Source organism: Eublepharis macularius, chromosome 8, assembly GCF_028583425.1.
Source record: "Eublepharis macularius isolate TG4126 chromosome 8, MPM_Emac_v1.0, whole genome shotgun sequence".
NCBI classification, from domain to species: Eukaryota; Metazoa; Chordata; class Lepidosauria; order Squamata; family Eublepharidae; genus Eublepharis; species Eublepharis macularius.
In genome coordinates, this window is record NC_072797.1 from 40,560,028 (window position 1) to 40,579,134 (window position 19,107).

A 19,107-nucleotide genomic window follows, 5' to 3' on the forward strand; every position below is an offset into this window, starting at 1 on the left:
GCATGATAGCAGTGTACTACACAAAATAATACAACCCACTTTACCGTTTTTGACAGCAATTGTGTTTGGGTGATTCTCTGATGTGAAGTGAGTTATTTTTGTGAAGTACACTGCTTTCATGCCCTGTTGTGCCTTCCTACTGTGTAACCTAAAGCAGTTAAAGAAATAAAGTGCTTTTGACAGCAATTTTGGGGGTGATTCTTTAATGTGAAGTGAGTTGTGTTATTTTTGTGTAAGATACTGCTGCCATGCCCTTTGGTGTGCCCCCCTGCTGTGTAACATAAAGCTGTTGAAGAAATAAAGTGTTTTTGACAGGAATTGTTTTTGTGATTCTCTGATGTTAAGTGAGTTGTGTTATTTTTGTGAGGTGGAATGCTGGAATGCCCTTTGGTGTGCCCCCCCTGCTGTGTTCGGGAAAGCCCTTTGGTGTGCCCCCCCTGCTGTGTTCGCGAAAGCCGAATCGAGGTGCCTTTGCACACCCCTAATATTTGGGCTTTGTAAAACTAGCACAACAAACTGAATGGCTCCTGACCGGCCTCATATCCCAGCTAAACAAAATGCATTTCACTAAAGCTGTTTTCATCCAGCACTGATTACATTACAGACACTCAAGAGTTATCCAGTGTCAGGGGCACAAAGCGCACATTTTCCCCAAGTTTGGTCAACAAACATCTTTTCCTACCATTGTCTAAAGAAAAGACAGAGATAACAATATTACTCAACAAGGAATGCATTGTATATAAATCTTCTTGGCTGGGAAATGCTTTGTTTATAAACATACAGTGTGTTTATTACTTTTGAAGAAGCATAAATTTTATTATGATAATCACCAGGGTGGAATGGTTTGTTTTTAAAATATTAAGAGTGAATGAATTTATAAGATTAGGTGGGAAAATTTTTTAGGGGAGATGCATTCCCATAAATGAAGCAAATTGTCAGGAAGTGAGCCTGAAATTATGCATCGCCCACCCATAAAAGAGGATCTGCACCAACATCCCCTTTGACATCCAATTTACCCACTTGCTTCAGCAATACAGACCTGAATTTCTCATATGTCTGAGAGAGGTAACTGTTCATGGACGAGAGATGTGCGTTTTCTCCTTCAAAGAGATTGTTTGAGGCAGCGTGCTGAAGAACTTTGGCCACACAACCTAAATTCCTCCTCTGATCAGCATGGATCTGGCCTCCAGCTGTCATGTCAATGATGTCAAAACCATCAGGGGCAACAATGGCTGGGTTCATGTACCGATAGTAGAGGAGATTCCCAACGATCTACAGGAGAGAAAAAAGAGTCAGATTTTTCTCCTCTCTAGTCTTCATCCCACTAAACTAGCAATACTGCAATGACGGACGTGTTATGATTGAAACACAAGCATAGAGAGGGAGAGAGAAAGAGGGGATTTCTGCACCTAAGATTTCTGCAAATGCAAGGAAGGGGAGTGATTTTAACTTACCTCTTCCTTCTGTGGTACCCCAAAACACACTTCAAAATGCTGCTGCTGGGGGAAAGGGGACCCTCAGTGATAGCCTGGAGGAATCTAAGATATCCTGGAGGAGGGGGTATTATAGAAAATCACCCCCCTATCCTTGCATCAGTGGAAATCTAGGAAGGATCCATACCTAAATCTAGTTAAAAAACCCCGTATTGGATCAAACATATACTTTGTTCCTTGCCTGAAATGGCATGGATACAGCAGTAAGTAATACCACAGAGAAATTAATAAATATGCATAATTCCCAGGAATTTTCTCTGAACAGTTTGGTCTCAGAGTCTGACTATTTAAGCCAATACTCTCTCCTATTCCTAGATTCCCCCCCAAATCTCTAGCCACATGACACAGAACAAGCACGTACAGGTTCCATTCAGACATCACAAGCTGAAATGAAGCTTTGTGTTCAATCCTAATCAACTGGTTTCTATGTTCCTGGCTCCCCCAGATCCTAACAGAACACATCTTGCTTTGAGCAAGCTCCAATTCACTGTGATGTCTGAATGCAAATGTTTCCACATATTAAGAGTTCATTTGCTCCATATATGCCAGGGATTTAAATCTCAGTTGAATCCCACTTTAGAGTTCTAATTTGTGTGAAATCATCAAGCTTCAATTCAATGAGGTGCCTATGTTTAGAAGAAAGAGAATGTGAGAGCAGTCAAACCAGGAAGTTCCAATCAAGTGGTGAGAGTCGGAGGAAGAGGGAGCTGGGAGGAGGGTGTGCAGGAGCACAGCAGCGTCGTGTTGGTTCCTGATCAGAGTTTACCTGGAGCTTCGCATCACACCTGAATGCAGCTATCGAGTCCCTGACACAATATATTTGTATTTACACTGAGAGATGGTAAGCAAAGGGAACTTGCGTTATTGACCCATTCTCAAATGCCCACATTTTATTAATCAGATGGAATTCAAAGTTCACATATTTCCCTCACAACTGAATATTTCAGGTTTATTTGATTTTGAAGATGGCAGAAAGAAGGAGAAACATTGAGCAACTTCCTTTAACAGACTGGTAATTTGCTTCTACCCTTTTTTGGCAACACAAAACTAGGGGTGTACAATTCCGTATGGAATTCAGATTTTGGCTGATTCAATAAAATCCAGGTATTCTAAATCAAAAATCAAGTATCTCAAATTATTACCAAATTAAAAAATCTGTACAATTCGGCCATGGTTTTCTATGGGAAAATCACTCTGGGAGATATCTGATGGGCAGAAGGGGCCATTTTCCAACCAAACTTCACCAAATTTGGTGAACAGAACCAGTGTCATTCACAGCAACCAGACATGGGGTTCAGCCAGTGGGGAAACACCACAGAACAGAACCAAGCAGTACCCAACCACAAGCACAAAGTATTTCCTAGCTTCAGTTTGCTTCTGTTGGGCTAAGTTGCAGCAGTGTCCTGTCCCCTGTGCTTCAGTTTGGGAGTCAGTATTGACTTTTTCCCCATAGGAAACTTTGTTTCCCATAGGAAATAATGGAGTGGATGGGGGGACCTTGTTTAAGGGCTCGTAGAATTGGAACCCGGGATCCATTCTTCCTGAAATTTGGGGGGTTATTAGAGGATAGTCAGCAGTAGGTCCCTTGCAACTTTGGTGGAGTTTGCAGGGAAAATGCCATTCCCAGTTCCCCAGATAGCGCCCACATTTCCCCCCCCCATAACAGAGAGTGGGTGGGGCACCTTTGGGGACCCAAAAATTGCCCCCTCCCCGAGTCCAATCTTCATGAAACTTGGGGATCTTTACAGGACAGTGAGCAGTAGATTCCCTCCAAATTTAGTGAAGTTTGGTTGAAAAATTACCCCTCCAGCCCACCAGATATCTCCCAGAGTGATTTTCCCATAAAAAACAATGGCTGGATTTTTCAGAAATAACCCAAACCAAATTAGAGAATCAATCTGGAATTCAGGGAATTCCAATTTTTTTCTCAGATTTGGTAAAAAACCCTGGATTTACTGAATTGGCGGCAGGGCGAGGGTTCACACCCCTACACAAAACAATCTCTTGTTTATCTAAAAGCTTCATTACTTTAAAACGAAGCCCTGTTTTCTTTTTCAGGGAATTTCCTTCAATCCTTCTAACATTTTGTAGAAAAACAATATTTTTTGTGTAAGATTTGTAAAGGTGAATTATCTACAAACTTTTAGTTTAGTCCCAGAATTATTATTATTATATATTTTGGTTCCTAAGTTACTAAGGTATTTCTCCAGTAAAAGTATGTATAACAGTCTCCTTATTGTTATAAAAATACTTGATCTGATATTGTTAAACTTTCCTCAAAATGAAGAATAGAACTCTCAGGAAAATAGCACCCTCTCTTTAAAGTTCAGCTTTTAATGGTTGTAGGAATTCATGCTTGTAATTGTGGGTAAGTGGCAGTGCCAGCTATGATTTATCTTGATGTGAATTAGACCTGTGCTTCTTGGACTGCTAATTCCCTCTCTATCCTCCTCCAACTTGTCCAAAGTCAATGAAAGACTTACAGAGTTGCCTCTGAACTGCCAAACCATGGCTTGTGACCCTGTTTCAAAACAGGATTTGCAAGTAATGTCTAAAAGAACACAGGACTTAACATGAGCTCATGGTCTGCCATTACATCTGAACCATGCCTTTCTGACTTTTTGTTATTGATTAAGCTGTGTGAACACTTCTCCAGAAAAAAATTCTGGTATTGGAGTTTCCAAACTGAGGCAGTATTGGTTAGCAAGTATAAGATGGATTGCCCAAAAGGTAAAATTAAGATGTTAAAACACTGATTATGTACAAAAGCAATTGACACATTTCTTAGTATATGTTAAGATATATATATACACGTTTATAGCATTGTATGATAGCAGTGTCCAGCTTGAATTACTCTCAAGTTACTAAATGTAAAATGCATCACAAATCCAACAATAAGGATCTATGTACAAAAGGTATGCTGGCCTTCCCCTGTTAGTCACAAAAATGGTTTCTGCATAGAGGAATACAGAGGAGTGTATCAGCACAGAGCGCTTGTGTTCCATGCACACAGCTAAACAGACAGGCAATTCTGACAAAGGCTGGCAGGGAAGGGTAGTGTGATACTGAGTCCACATGCTCCCTTAAATGTATCTCCTTTTATCAAGGTAATGAGCCCTTTCCACATTCAGTGCACTGACCATATTGTCAGAGTGGCTGAGAAATTATTTATTTATAGTCCATCTTTCTTTCTGAGACTCATCATAGCAGATTATACATTGTAAGTCAATGCCAATCAACAGCTGGGACATTCAATAAACAATAACAATAGGATATGCATCACAGAAATTTGAAAATATTTGAAAGGGGTTCAACAGAAGCTCATAATAGCATCATCTTGTACAGTTACAGAAAAGGCACCTTAAGCAGAATAAAAATCAATACATATACAGCCATCTTCACCTTTTGTTTATCTTTTGCTCCATGCAAAGCTAATAGCAGCAACTTTGGGGAATGGGGAGAGATTTAAAATCAAGGAAATGGCAAGGGATGAAAGCGTTAAATGACCGTTTCCCTCAACAAAATGCTCCTGGGTAAAATTATCCACCCTAAACAACTGCTTTCAAGTTGGTTTTAAAAAGAGCAGGATATCTGATCACAGATCTCATATCCTATATGCCATATCTAGTTTGGCCCCACAGAGACTGCTCAGCTGCATACAGATATATATGACCATTCATGGAATTAATATATTCCAAGAAGAATTTGTATCCCTCAAAAGCACCAGCACTTCAGATTGGACCAAATGGCACATTCTCACGCTATATATACATACAAACTACATAAAAACAAGGTTAATAGAAGAATGTTTGCTCTAGTGCTAGTAAGACTCTAGACAAGTTGTGTATGTTTTTTAAAAACATTCTAGGTGAATCATTCTAGGCAAAAAACAAAAAAAAATAAAAGTCTATGAGGACAGTGCTGAAGTAGCAGCTTACAGGAGTAGGCATCACATTCGTAGTGCAATCAAATTGTTAATTCCCCTTGTATTTATCATACTACTTCTAGCACAGGAATTGCCACTGGCGATCTCTGACACTCCCTACCAGGGTTTTTTTTTTCTGGGAAAAGAGGTGGTGGAACTCTCAAGAGGGAAATGAGGGAGAAACAAACAGGAATCTTTGAAATAATATTATTTCCATGTGCTATTGCCGAGTATTTTTAAAAGGTGCTGGAACTCTGTTCCATCGCATTCCTGCTGAAAAAAGCCCTGCTCCCTACCCAGTTATGCTCCTCCATGATGAAGGGATGTGGGTGACGGTTCCTAGCATTTGTGGGGTTGGAAGACAGAGCAGTTGAAAAGGGACACACCAGCTGAGGATGCTACAACCTTTTTTTAGAGAAAGAAAGAAACAGAAGCCTAAAACTGAACCCTTTCTGAGAAAGGATTCTCTAAAAGCATCTCTAAATGATAAATCTCTGAGTACCTTCTTCCTATCTCTCTTGAGGTACCTTGTTCCCCAATGCAAAAAACTTTCCCTCTCAACATAAAGTTCAACAAACAAGAGGCTAACAAATCACCCTTGCACATCTACCTTTAATAGCTCATCTTCTGTTGCCTCTGGGAATTTCTCATGGAGCGAGTTCTTCAGAACTTTGGCTATATATCTCATTCCATAACTACATGTAAAAACACATGAAAAAGGAAAATAATGGGTGAAAACAACTTATTCAAGTCAACAAAAAGAGAGATAGAGCACGCACACACTATATATTGCTTTCTTAGAATCAACTAAACAAAATATGGCATGAAAAAAGAAAAATATATAATATGGGCTAAGGTGTAAACTAGCTGGTTTCGGTGTTACGGAGAGAATACTCCCCTCTGCTGGTGACTGTCCTTATAAATCAAAGCATATCATGAGGTTTTAATTTGAATGTATGAGATATCTTGGTTTTGAAAGATTTTTATTTTGCACAAAAGTTCCAATAAAATGGAACTTTTGCATAAAAGTTGCATAAAATGCCTATACTTACGGCATTAAGTTTAGAGAAGAAAATATGGAGGCAAGAACTTTATCAGTTACTGCTCTGAGGCTCTGAATCGAGGACTCCAGTCGATTCACTACTTCAGGATGCGTCAGCGCTTGTTCTGTTGTGACGTCATAAGGTAACTTGCTGCAAATAAGACAGAAACAAAAAGTAAACATGAATCACATTTCTAGTAAGTAATGATGGAGAGTGTAATGTCTCCGCTGAAGAATGGTTCAGATAAAATACTTCTGTATATTAATATAAAGAACAAACTCCAAAAAGGCACAGGGAGTTTTCATGTACTTAACTGGGGTTTCCTCTGCCACTTCTTGCTGCAGCACCATCAGCCACCTGAATATCTGCTCCCAAGTGCCAAATCCCGTTTTAAACATTCCCCTTAACTATTCAATCACTCCAGTACAAGACGGGCCAGCAACATAGTTTTGAGCCAATAAAACATAGCCCAACAAATACAGAATGCAACATTTCAGAGATCACAGCTGGGAAGGAACCAAACAATCAGTTCTGCCATACTCTGCTACAACAGGGACTAACTGTCCATACGGCTAAGGGAAAATATGAATGATCAGATGCTCTCTTAGAGCAACATCTGATACAGCATAAATACTGGTCCATCCATGGGGATATCTGGATCCTGGCCAAAGTATGTTTTTACATCAATTTCTTCCCAGGAGTATTTTAATGATTTACCAGCAAAGTTTTGATTACATGCTATTTTTCCAGTAATGAAGCAACATTCCTATATCCTCAAACAGAAGGCAATGGAATTCTACAGCAGCTAACACATCTTTGTCTATGAATAAAAGTAAACGTTCCATGAGAAAAATCAGTAAGGTGAAACATAGTTCAGATTTTTGTATGTATTAATCTAGAGATAACGACTCTCTCAGAAGGAAACATAAGGATACTGAAAATGATGCCCAGTTTTTTCATGTTGCACCTACCTGGCTTCTCCAGTCTGCATTTCTAATTGGTTTACCCATGCCTTGTACACTTCCACAGGACTTGTGTTGATGATTAAGGATTTGTCATCCATGATATCTTTTACCACTGGTGCCAACAGATGTCGCAGCGCGTTCTGTCCTCGAGCGCTTCGATTAAAGCTCACAACCATCTTGATGACTGTAGGATTCCCTGTGACAATATCCTGAATCTGGTCTACTTTGGAACTGCAATAGAGAAGATCACTATTTGTATTCTAACTGAAAATATTACTTTTCAATATTGTACAATGAACATTATTGCTTTAGCTGTTTTTGTTAATTCATTAGAAACCCCCTTTCCTTTCATTTGCAATTAACTCTTTTAAAACTGACAGTGTTGTTCTATTCAATAGAAAGTAAGCTGAAATATATATTTCCATTCATGAATAGAAATATAGAATTATGATTTGTGAAAAAAATCAATCCATTTAGGGTTTACATGATCCTGCAAGTCTGCTCTAGTTAGAACTATAAAAACACTCTGGATTGGATTTAAAAGTGTTCTGTGAACAAGAGAAGTCTTTCCATGAAAGGGTACAGAACCTTTGGATCCAATGTCCCCTGACTAGTAACTAGGTCCAATGGCCCAACTTTGCTCAGCAAGTCCAAACATGCCACAAGAAGTGTAAAAACTGGTAATTTTGTTTCAGCACATGGAACACTAACTTCCTGACAAAAAAGCTGAATATGGGGACTATGGTTCATTTAATATACACACTTTATTTCTTCTTCTAGAGCAGTTTTGAAGAGCTTCAGTAGCAAATATTCTTCTCGCTGATTAGATGCATAGTTGTACAGTGTGAAGATAACTGTATCCATAAACTTGGTGGATTTATTCTGGGGCATCTGGAAGATCAGCTTTGCCAAGTAAGTTGGGTTAGTCTATGGAAGGAGTATAAGAATTATAGTAAATACACACTAATGAAAAGGTTCAAGTTTTGCATTCTTAAATACCAGCACCAAGAAACCTGAAGAATCAGAAATGCTCTTCCAATTCAAGCTTGTTTATGCTTGAACACTTGATTACAGCAGATTGCATGTACCATAGGAAAAAAAAGATACTAAAATACTGAGCTTCAACACTCTGCTCTGGGTAAAGCAGAACTCCTCAACCATGACTAAGGGAGCAAACCTAAGCATGTCTACTCAGAAGTAAGTCTCATTTTAGTCAATAGGGCTGACTCTCAGGAAAGTGTTCTTAGGATTGCAGGTGCGTAGCCATGTTGGTCTGTAGTAGAATAGCAAGACTCGGGTCCAGTAGTGCTTTAAAGACCTAGATTTCTAGGGTTAAGCTTTCCAGAGTCAAAGCTCCCTTTGTCAGATAGATGGAGTGGAAAAAGGTAGATCAGTTGCAGTTCACAAACAGATGTCAAGATTTCCTTGCAAGACACTAGGTTGGATCCTGAGATCCATCAGCAGAAGGCCCTTTAACAGATGCCAGTCTTGTTCCCCTGCTCCAAGTACGTCTTTTTGACACCAAGAAAGTTGATTCCCAGGACCATGTGTTTCACATAAACTAACAGCCGTGCGCTGAGAAGAAAGGAGTTAAATAGCCCTTTCCACGTTTTCCATCTGCAGAGTTGCATTGATGAAAGAAAGAGAGCACTTTTTCTCCTATCCACCTCCTCATTGTTGCTTCCTGATTTCCATACCTGTTAAACCACATGGGTCTTACTGAGACTCAACTTTTCTAGGAATGAAAGAGTACTGGGAGCAAGAATTAAGGGATCCATGGATCCAACCCATTAGAGTTCACTTATAAACCAACTAAGGCAATTGCAGAGCTATTAAATTTAAATATGCTGCAGGCCTTAACCCCTTGTCCATGTGCCCAGGAGCCACACCCATAATTTCCACAGTCAACTTTGATGAGAAAGTCCCCAAGAATCAGATTCTATATTATATTATATAATTATATTATTAAAACATTTTTACTCCAGCTTTGCTTGCGGTTCAAGGAGGTTTACAATAATAGATTAAAACATTTACAGCTAAAATCATAATAAAATAACAACCCCCAAATCCCTCTGTGATGAACTGCACTTTTTCAAAGCCTGGAAGTGCTGTACAAACAGCTGAAGGACTGTTAAAGGTTAATCATTCAGAGACAAAGAGCACTTTGAATGATAGGCTACTCCAAGGAATCTAATTGGGTAGCATGAGCTGGAAAAAGGAGGGCTGTTCTTCAGCCCTAGTTGAGAAGAATAGTGTGTGATCAGGCTGGGAGATGGAGTCCTAACTAAGAGCAGTTTAACACCGACAGAAGAACTGGGGAAAAGTTAGCTAGGATGTTTTGGGAGTAGGTGCAGACTCCCATTCAGGCTAAGGAAAGGGGATAGCTCTTCTAAGGAGAGGGAATTTTCCCTACACAGTCAAATCCAGCTACTAGGGAGGTATCTCTAGAGAGTAAAAAGATCCCTGGTTGGATGTGGTTGGAAATTGCCTTTTGGAGACCTTTAGATTCAGTTAAAAATGGAAGGAAAGCAATGGTGTTTGAAGAGGCTTGGGGTACTAGAGAGTGAGTACCAGCATTCTTAAACCCCAAAGAATCATAGAATCATAGAGTTAGAAGGTACCTCTAGGATCATCTAGTCCACCCCCCCCCCTGCACAATGCAGGAAATTTATAACTATCCCCCCGCCAACTGCCCCAGTGATCCCTGCTCCATGCCCAGAAGAGCATGAGAAAGAGAATACTAAAAGAAAGTGTACTAGAGTGTTTGGGGGAAAACATGGGAACAGAAGCCTCTAAACCTAAGTAGTTAAGTATCTGGGAAGAGCATAAGAACTAAAGTCTGTGCATGTACTGATTTTACCCCAGAGATTTCTTTGCTGAATTACCTCAGAAATTTTCAAGCCCTTGATTTCACCTACCCTTTCCCCTCTAAAATAAATAAAATGGTTACTTTTGAATTTTAAAAATGCCTCTGGTGCCATTTTTGCTGTTTATGGACAAAGAGGAGGGAAAGAGGAGGTGGAAACATCATACTCTCCCTCCTCCCTTAAAAGATGCCTCAATATATTAACTCTCCCATACCCTTCCACACTATGTCTCTTCACTAACACTGCCCCATGCAAGGCCTTAGCACACTCCTGCAGTTCACAACACTGCACCATCTTCCAATATGTCACAGCAAAAAAATTTTCAACTGTCAGTACACCATACTCCTCTCCTGACAGACTAAACATTCTTTTAATTTAAGACCTCTTTTCCAAAAGTTGGCAAATTATCGATTCCATGTGTCTGGATACCTGTATTCCTAATTGAAATGTAATTTGAGAGGAGGCTGATGTTATTTCAGCCAAGGATATAATTTCCTAGTTCTGAAGATGTTTCAATAATATGGCCTGGAATGTGGCGAGAGCAGCATAAGCCACGCACTGTGGACCCAAAGAGCTTGATAAACCCCCTGAACCTTCCATCTGTCAAGGCTGCATTGTCTTTAAAGTAACATGAGCTCAGTTTGTCATCAAAGTGAACCATTTTTATATCCTTTATATTGCACCCGTAATTGTTACAAGAGAATGGGAACTGATGGTGCTATACCAGCATCGGTATAATCTGTATTTATAGTTAGAAACCATGACACAGCAAAAGTATTACTTAGCTTCTGAAAATGTAAATTTGGAAACTTCCAGCTAGAAAACACATTGTGAGTTTTTATAAAACAAGAATTTTCAGTAATGCGACAACTCACTTGGAGAAGGTAAAACAAGTGCTGATAGGCCTCCAACTTCTTCCTTCTCTCCTTGCTCAAGCCTTTGATGCCCTGCTTCTCCCCAGTCACCATCTCTTCTGATCGATTTTTATTTTTTTTGTTCAACTTCTTGCTGTGTGACACTACATCCTGTAAATACAATTGAGAATGCCAGATAACGCATGCAAATGGTCTGGTAAATGAAAAATGCAGTTCCACCAGCACCCTAAGAAGTTTGGGGTGGGTTTGCCAGGTCCCCTTACCCTCCTGGAGGGAGGGGAACCTGGCACTTACTTTTTCTTTCTTCCCTCTTGGGCATGTTCCCAGTATGGCACGGTGACATCACTCCCAGGAGTGATGTTATTGTGTAGGCCCTGGAAGTGCTCCTGGGCTTTGTGCTGGGCTGGGCTGATTTGGGCCCCCAAACAGGCTGAATAAGCCCAGGAGGCCTGTTCCTGTGTCTTTCCCCCCACTGGCCAGGTGAGTAGTGGCGGGGTGGGGGGAGAAGGCTGGGAGCAGGAGATTCCCCCACCTCCACTGGGGGATCGGCAGCCCTAGTATGGGGACAAAGGGAAGAACCAACAACAGGTATTCCCAACTATATCTCAGGATACTGCAATTTTTATGCAGTCTTCTGTTTGAAAAAGAACAGAATGGCACACAATATGTAATTATTAACATCATACCCTTTCTTATAATGCTCACTCAGATGCCTGAATTTGGAATGTTGACTACATTAGCCTAATATAATTGAAACAGAAATGTGTTTCATTGGAAACAAGAAATATACATCAAGCAGAACTTTAAGATCTCTACTATATATACGATTAAGTATTTTCTCTCTATTATAGCCAAGGGATATAACAGGGTTCCCCAACACAGCACCTGAACACACTATGGCACATGCCAGCACTTCTTCTGGCACCTGCTAAGCTTTTCAGAAAGTGCATAGGGCCATCATAAGGCATTGTTATTAGCTGCCCAATTCAAATGAAAAGGTTTTCCATGACTGCAATAGCAACCACAGTCATTACAAAATCAGGGGGACTTGAGTGCACCTGGAATTTCCTTAGTCAGCGTGCAGTTTCATTCTCCCTTCAGGCTTTCCTTCATTTCTGTTTATTCTCCGTTTTCTTTCTCCCTTCCTCCCCTGGTTGGGCTTTTTTCCTTTTCTTTTTATCCCTCTTCTGCAGCAGCCATTTTGGGGTGGAGATCACTGCCCGCTCATAAAGAGCCAAAGGTGCCCCCGAGCTCAAAAAGGTTGGGGACTCTGAGATATATCATCACATGGATTGCAATTCAATGCTCAAATGGTTATATATGCCATTCATTAAATTTTTAAAAAGGAGTAAAAATACAAACTTTGTAATTTTGTAAACAACTGGCTAATTAGAAGTAACTGTGAGGCACTTTTCTACTGGAGGGGATAAATCTTTTCTGATTGAATGCAAGAAGCTTCTTATTGGGAACTCTAGGTGCCCGTGTAATTTCTCTCACTGTTTTGTACCTCAACTCTGCTCTTGCCCTTCCTTCAAGACAAAAATCCAACCATCTTAATGGTTCTCTTCCTAAAATACTTTTGAAGCAAGAAGTTTAAAAAGACCAGGAAATGACTGTTGGCGGAAAAAAGGTGGCCAAGGGACTGTTCTGGTTGACATCAAGTTTAATATTGGAAACATACCCTCTTTTGGGTGCTGATGATATCTCCCACCCCTGTTTTCTGAAGTCCTTTATAAACCCCTGTCTAGAAATATTGTGGAAGTTTTAGTAAGGAGCGACATGGGATTAGGCCAGCCTTGCAAATTATCACTCTACGGCTGTTCTGGGACAAGCAGCAGTGGGGAAACTGACTGGTATATTCTCTTCAACCTCTGATGGAGGTAGGGGTGGAATGAATCTCATGAAGCAAAGCTGTAAAAAATACAATGAAATACATATAGGAAAATACAGGTAATATCATAGTTCAGGACATCAGGGAAGGCTCCAGTGAGGTACAAGTTTTTGCATGTCCATAATAAGAAAGTAGAGCACTACTGACAGATCATAGGATATCGTGGCAGATGATATGCACAAATATTGTTAGTAGAAAGCCTGCAGAAACTGCCCACTTGCCACTCTCTTATTGTCGAGTCTATCCTAATAGCAATGCCAGTGAAACCTGTATCACCTCCACCTACCTGCAGAGTGATTCTGTTTTTAACCAGCAGCCCAATTTTGATATCCATCAGGTTCAGATCCTTCTCCAGCTGTTGACTAGATCTGATATTTGTGACCACCTCTTCCCTTAGCCTTGTTACTTCTAGCTCTTCTTGAAAGTCTAAATCACTCTGATCCATAAGATAAGCAAATTTGCGGAGGACGTTCAAAGGAGGATTTTCAGAACCAGCTAAAAGTAATGGAAAGCACAACTTAGAAATTAAAAAAGAGCTTCAGCCATTTCACTGTAAATTTAAATTAAAAATACAAAACATTTGCAACCCTGGAGCTGGTGTTTGTGCAGGCATTTGCCCACTAGTAACAGTTCAGAGAATCCAACACTTACTCAGTGTTCTATAATCCTCCCTAGCTTTGTTTGCTTTAATAAAAGCTTGAATTTTCACAATTTCTTCATTCTGAAAAAAAGATTACTCATTTTTAGACATCACTACATTGGAAATATTGATAATATGTGACTAGTTATTATTACTTGTTTAAATGTAATACCAATCAGGATGGTCAAGGACAGGTTTTCATCCTCTCACCCACCCTCCCCAACTATAAAAAAAGGAAGAGCATGTCTGTTTTATTGTGATGTATTGTTTTTCTCCAGCCAAACTAAGGTAGTAGGAGTCAGAGAGGTTTACCCAGTAGGAGAAAAATGCCTTACATGATCTTTGAAGTACTGCAGCCGTTTCCTATATGCTCTTCTTGCTAACCACATTTTGACCCATGACTGAATCTGAAAGTCAAACAGGAATACAAAGACTCTTCAGCGAAACATAAGTAGATTTGGCTTTTATTCTGTATTTTAAAAATTAAGAATTAGTTTAAGAATCAACTGTTCACAAACAACATACTGGCAAAATTAGGTCTTTTGCCCAATCTGATAGACGGTAACACACACACATTTTAAGTCAAACTAAACAGATCATAAACGTTGCTGCACTGAAAACACTATAATGCTAAGGGGAGAATGAAACTGCTGTGGCAGTGACTGTAGCAGAATAATGTGGCAGACATTCAATACAGGCATGTCAATGGAGCCTTCCTCACTATTTCCAAAAACGGGCTGTAGTAGTTTAAGGCAACTGTATACCCAAATTGTATACACAAACACCTAAACTTCCCTTGGGAGACCTAATTTGCCCAGAAAAAACCAAGTAGGTGTAGACAGACATAATTAAAATATTTTATGGAGAAGATTAATCTAACACCCAGAACAAACAATGCATCAAGTAGCAAGTTAATTTAAAGTATAGACAGACATAGGGCTCTTGGACAAAGGATACCCATTAAAATATGTGGACCATATTGATAAACTGACATTCTTTTAAAGAATCCATACTGGTTCCTTTAAGACAATTTTTATATGTTGTCCAATTTGAACACCAACACACAGCCCCTCACTGTGACAAGAAGCTATGCATGTCTTGCTGTAATTTTCCCTTCAATATTACTTACCTTGATAATAGAAGCAACATTCTTTTGAAGCATCTCCAGTCTGTCAGAGTAAGCTTTCCTTTGCTTATATCCTTTCCAGGATGCCTGTTCAAGTTTTTTAATAAAGAAGGAGGGTATGAGGACTATGACCAATTCTAAACGTTGTGTAAAAAGCATACGGCTCTTTTGAATCCTTTTAGAGTTTTGACTATGAAGAATACAAGAACATGCTACTCAGCCTTCTACAACTCTAACCTGACTCTCTCTGACTTCGCCAAGGCATCAAAACTTATAAAAACCATAACCTCCCACAAGCTGCACCTTTTAGATAATCAGCATACCTCTTTATAACCTTCCTGAATTAGTAGGTGAAGAAATAGTAATATTAACAGAAAAACAATGTTGCAACATGACTACAGAATAGAGGTAAGCAGATATTATTATCATGAAAATCCAGGCATAGATCTATTCAAAAATTTAAAATGATTTAATATAAAAGGAAACACATTTACAGTTAAAAAAATGTATAAAAATGGTAACGTCATAGGCAAAAAAGTTAACTATAATTGTGAACCAAATCAGTATAGTTTAAGGTAGGAGTCTCCAAGCTTGCTTAGTATAGGAGCACTGTTGGAATTCTAGGAAAACAAAATGGGCACCACCACAAAATGGCTGCCATGGAAACAAGGCAAAACAGCTGTCATATGGATGGTGCAAATCTCAAAATGCTGGGAGGTGCCACAAAACGTTGATGTGTTCCCAGCCAAGTGTTCTTCTGCAATAGAGGCAGCCATGGATGGTTCTACAATAAGGTGCAGTGGTGGTGACAGTCAGAGTTCAGGAAGCCCTATTAGGTATGTTGCTGGCCATGCTATCTTAAATGATGCCTGAGAAATTAGAAGAGAAGGACCATTTGGTGATCTGGTGTCTAGACAGGTAGTCAGTATTCTTAGCTACAGCAGCAAGAGGTAAAAGCAGTACAGAAACAATTTCAGGCAGCACTCCTTGTTGAGCTGCCACTGGAGACAGATACATCCAAACAGGTGCTCCCTACAGACACAAAATCAATGTCTCCTCAGTTTTTTTGAAGCACCTCCCACATTAGGGATGTAGAGGAAAGCTGGAATCAAATCTTTGCTTTGGAAAGAGATGCTATTTGCTTCCAGATTCTAAAGAAATATGGTTTGTTCCCTGCATGGCTGTGATGTACCTGCTCAGGATGAGCTCAGAGCTCAGTCAGTCACTCATTTGTTAGGCAGTGCCCCAAAGCCCACTGTTTTTAAACCCTGTTCTATTCAACACCCTTTAGATTTTATCTGCAAGAGTCAATAAACAAACAGCCTCCAGGAAACAAATCCTGGAGTGTACCTCTCTGTGTGTCACACTAGAGATCTCTGGTCCAAAGAGCGCAGACATCCTTTGTCAATGTGCTGCAAGGATTATTCTTAATCAGCAACAGTTGCCAAGGTATGGGGGGCGGGGAGGTCCCAATTAAGCTAGTTCCTGGCTATGATGGCCAGTAATTGTCTTTATGTGCATCTAATCCTTGATTGCATCCATTACACAGAACTCTCTCAACTGTACAATTATTGATTCTCTCTCAGTGTGTGCTTGTTTATAGAACTTTTTTTGCTTTGCAGGTAGAGAGACCTTTTCGTGTCATGTTTTGCCCCAACACAAAGACAACATGCACTCTAAGGCTGCAAGTTTTAGTTTGTCATTGAGGAATAAACTGAGTTATTCCCCTTAACAATCAGAAGCAATGTTGAGGCTTCAACGCATACCTGTATTTTTATCACAGATGGCTCCTGGCTTTGGAGGTATGCCTTTCTTTCCTTATATTTCTTCCTTACTATGAATCCTCTTGCTTGAGCTTGTAGTTGGATGATCAGGTCCTCATTTGCAAACCACAGCTGTTCTCTATTGTAATCAGCTGTAATTTGGAGAACAATATTCTGGGGAAAATAATTAAGGGGTCAGACATAACATAAGTAGCCAAGCAAAGGTCATCAGTGCCTAAATTGTATTTTTCAACTAAAACTCAAGCTCTTCACATTGGCCCCACGTAACTGTTTATGCTATGAATTCTCATTTTGCAGAAGCTGCCAAGTCATTTATCAACACATCTTGCAACACTACATTTCCCTGGAGTATAAAATTATCTTGTATTGCTCACAGTTGAGAACTTTTGGATAATTTTTTAAAACAAAAAGGCATACCTGGCTGCAAAAGCCAAACTTAAAAGTGCCTGGATCTTACTGCAAATTTTCTACTTCAGAAGAGACATTTCAGGAATAATGGGACATTCCACAGCACAGTCTTTGAAATAAGACTGTGAAATTTACTGGCCTTAAAGAGTACTAGCCTGTCCATACAAGCTTATATCACATTAGAAGCCAAGATAAACCAGCTTTTTTATAATGAGAACCTTCTTTGCTTGATCACCTATAGGTAATTCTTACTTGCTACAGGCAACCAGGAAAGCTGTCATTTGCAAGGCTACAAGGTAGATTCTCAAGATATGCATAGATGTCCACAAGGAAAGAGAACTGAAGAGAGATGCATGCAAACTTGCCTTACACAGTAACAATCTAGCAAATTAATTTGTACAGTGGTGTTTGTGCAGAACTTTACCATGCAAGTTGTACAAGAATAATCACATAGTGCTTACTGGTAATGCCTTCTCATTTGCATTCTAAATACCCCATAAATGCTTCTTTAAGGACAAGTCCCATTTCCAAATTAAAACTACCTGCTATGGCTATCACTTTGCAAAAATTATTACTACAAGACTATCCTCACAATATTTTTGGAGAAAAAAAATACTCAATTACTTTCTGAGACAGTAGCTGTCCCTCTAGGATATGCTCAAGAAAGCAGTTAAAATTAAAAGTATGTGGAGAAATGCCTTCCATCCTAGAATTCACCATGATATTTTATTAATTGGGGGATGCACTTTACACATGCCCCAGAGGCTTCAATGTTGGTAAAAAACAGGAGGGAGGGGTGTCTACCAGAGATGAGTCATCACACTCCCAGGCACAGGGCACCCCAGCTCTGCCTGAAATAAGAACCAACAGTTTAACATCTCACTGGAATGTCACACCTAAAGGGGACAAAGACAAGGACAATAAGGAGATAGATAGTAATTTCTTCCTTTTGAAGCAGAGAAACCAGAAAGAGGGAAATGGCTTCTTCAAAGGGGAGATTATTGATTTTCAGGACACAAGGAAGAAGCTCTCTTATCTCTTGAGTTCTTCTGTACACAAGCCATGAAGTACTCTTTACCAGGGTCTCCAGCTTGACCACATGTCAAGGGACAATGTGAGAAGTCTCTACTCTGAGAACAAAGGTAACAATGGATTCAATTGATTTTTAAATGCTGCAGCTTCAAGACTGATAATTAGCCTCTCTTAATGAAACACTGTTTAGGATAAGCATAGAGTGTAAGGTTAGAGTACTGCATATTTTCTCCTTTTCTTTGTATCCTTGCCCAGCCTGATGCTTGAATAGACCAGGCATATTCCTTTCATTTTTATTAAACTTTCTTATAGTTCAAACACTCGAAGCCTGATCTCTGTAAACACACCATGCCTATTCTGTCTTGCTATCCAAAAAGCAGCTAAGGGGAGGGCCAGTGGATAGAGTTTGCCATCTCTAGAGTACGACAGCTTGAAATCATAAAGGGTAAGACTGATCACTCCCATGCTAGCTAGTATGAGTAAAGCAGGAGATACAGCAACTAAACACAACTTCTAAACAGTAGCGCAGATACTAACTGCTAGATGTGCAAATCAATCTAGCAGGAGATATGCTCAGGTATCTCTGGGGAGAGGGAAAAGGAGACTTGGATGAGTATGGAGTTTTTCTGACTTCCTAGGACCTGAGAGAATGGGGTTTGCAGGTCCATTTTTAAACGAAATATGTAAGAAGTTACCACCTTGATACTGGCAGATCTTAAGAATCATCAACAAATTTTAATAGTAGCAAGCACTCCATTGATTTTCAACATCCAAAAAAGACAGAAGCAAAGAAACCAGGCATTCATTTATTGAAACTCAAAAAAGTAATTGCTTGGGTCCAGCGACGTGCAAGTGTAAACATAAATGGACATAGTACAGTTCTCCTTGTGCAAGATCTCATGCAATACCTAACACTTTCCTCTGTATGTATTATAGTGCCCTAAGATTGGTTGCACAAGATCTTTCGAAAGCAAAAATGCATATAGAGATATACCAACTTGGACTTTGCGCAAGCTGCTACTATAGTATTTTCCTTGTATTTGTGCAAGAGCTATAGC

At 39.7% G+C, this 19,107-nt stretch overlaps 1 protein-coding gene across 1 annotated transcript in view; it reads right to left on the minus strand.

Moving 5' to 3' along the window:
* The window catches only part of IQGAP2 (IQ motif containing GTPase activating protein 2), a 197,749-nt gene that overhangs the window by 24,003 nt on the left and 154,639 nt on the right, over positions 1-19,107 (minus strand). Inside the window, exons 17-27 of the mRNA XM_054986150.1 lie at positions 16,592-16,762; positions 14,829-14,912; positions 14,035-14,106; positions 13,711-13,780; positions 13,346-13,554; positions 11,169-11,318; positions 8,190-8,353; positions 7,433-7,657; positions 6,471-6,611; positions 6,029-6,113; positions 1,040-1,272 (exon numbers count right to left, since the gene is read on the minus strand). Coding sequence (XP_054842125.1) covers positions 1,040-1,272; positions 6,029-6,113; positions 6,471-6,611; positions 7,433-7,657; positions 8,190-8,353; positions 11,169-11,318; positions 13,346-13,554; positions 13,711-13,780; positions 14,035-14,106; positions 14,829-14,912; positions 16,592-16,762 — 1,604 coding nt within the window. The remainder of the gene's footprint in view (positions 1-1,039; positions 1,273-6,028; positions 6,114-6,470; positions 6,612-7,432; positions 7,658-8,189; positions 8,354-11,168; positions 11,319-13,345; positions 13,555-13,710; positions 13,781-14,034; positions 14,107-14,828; positions 14,913-16,591; positions 16,763-19,107) is intronic.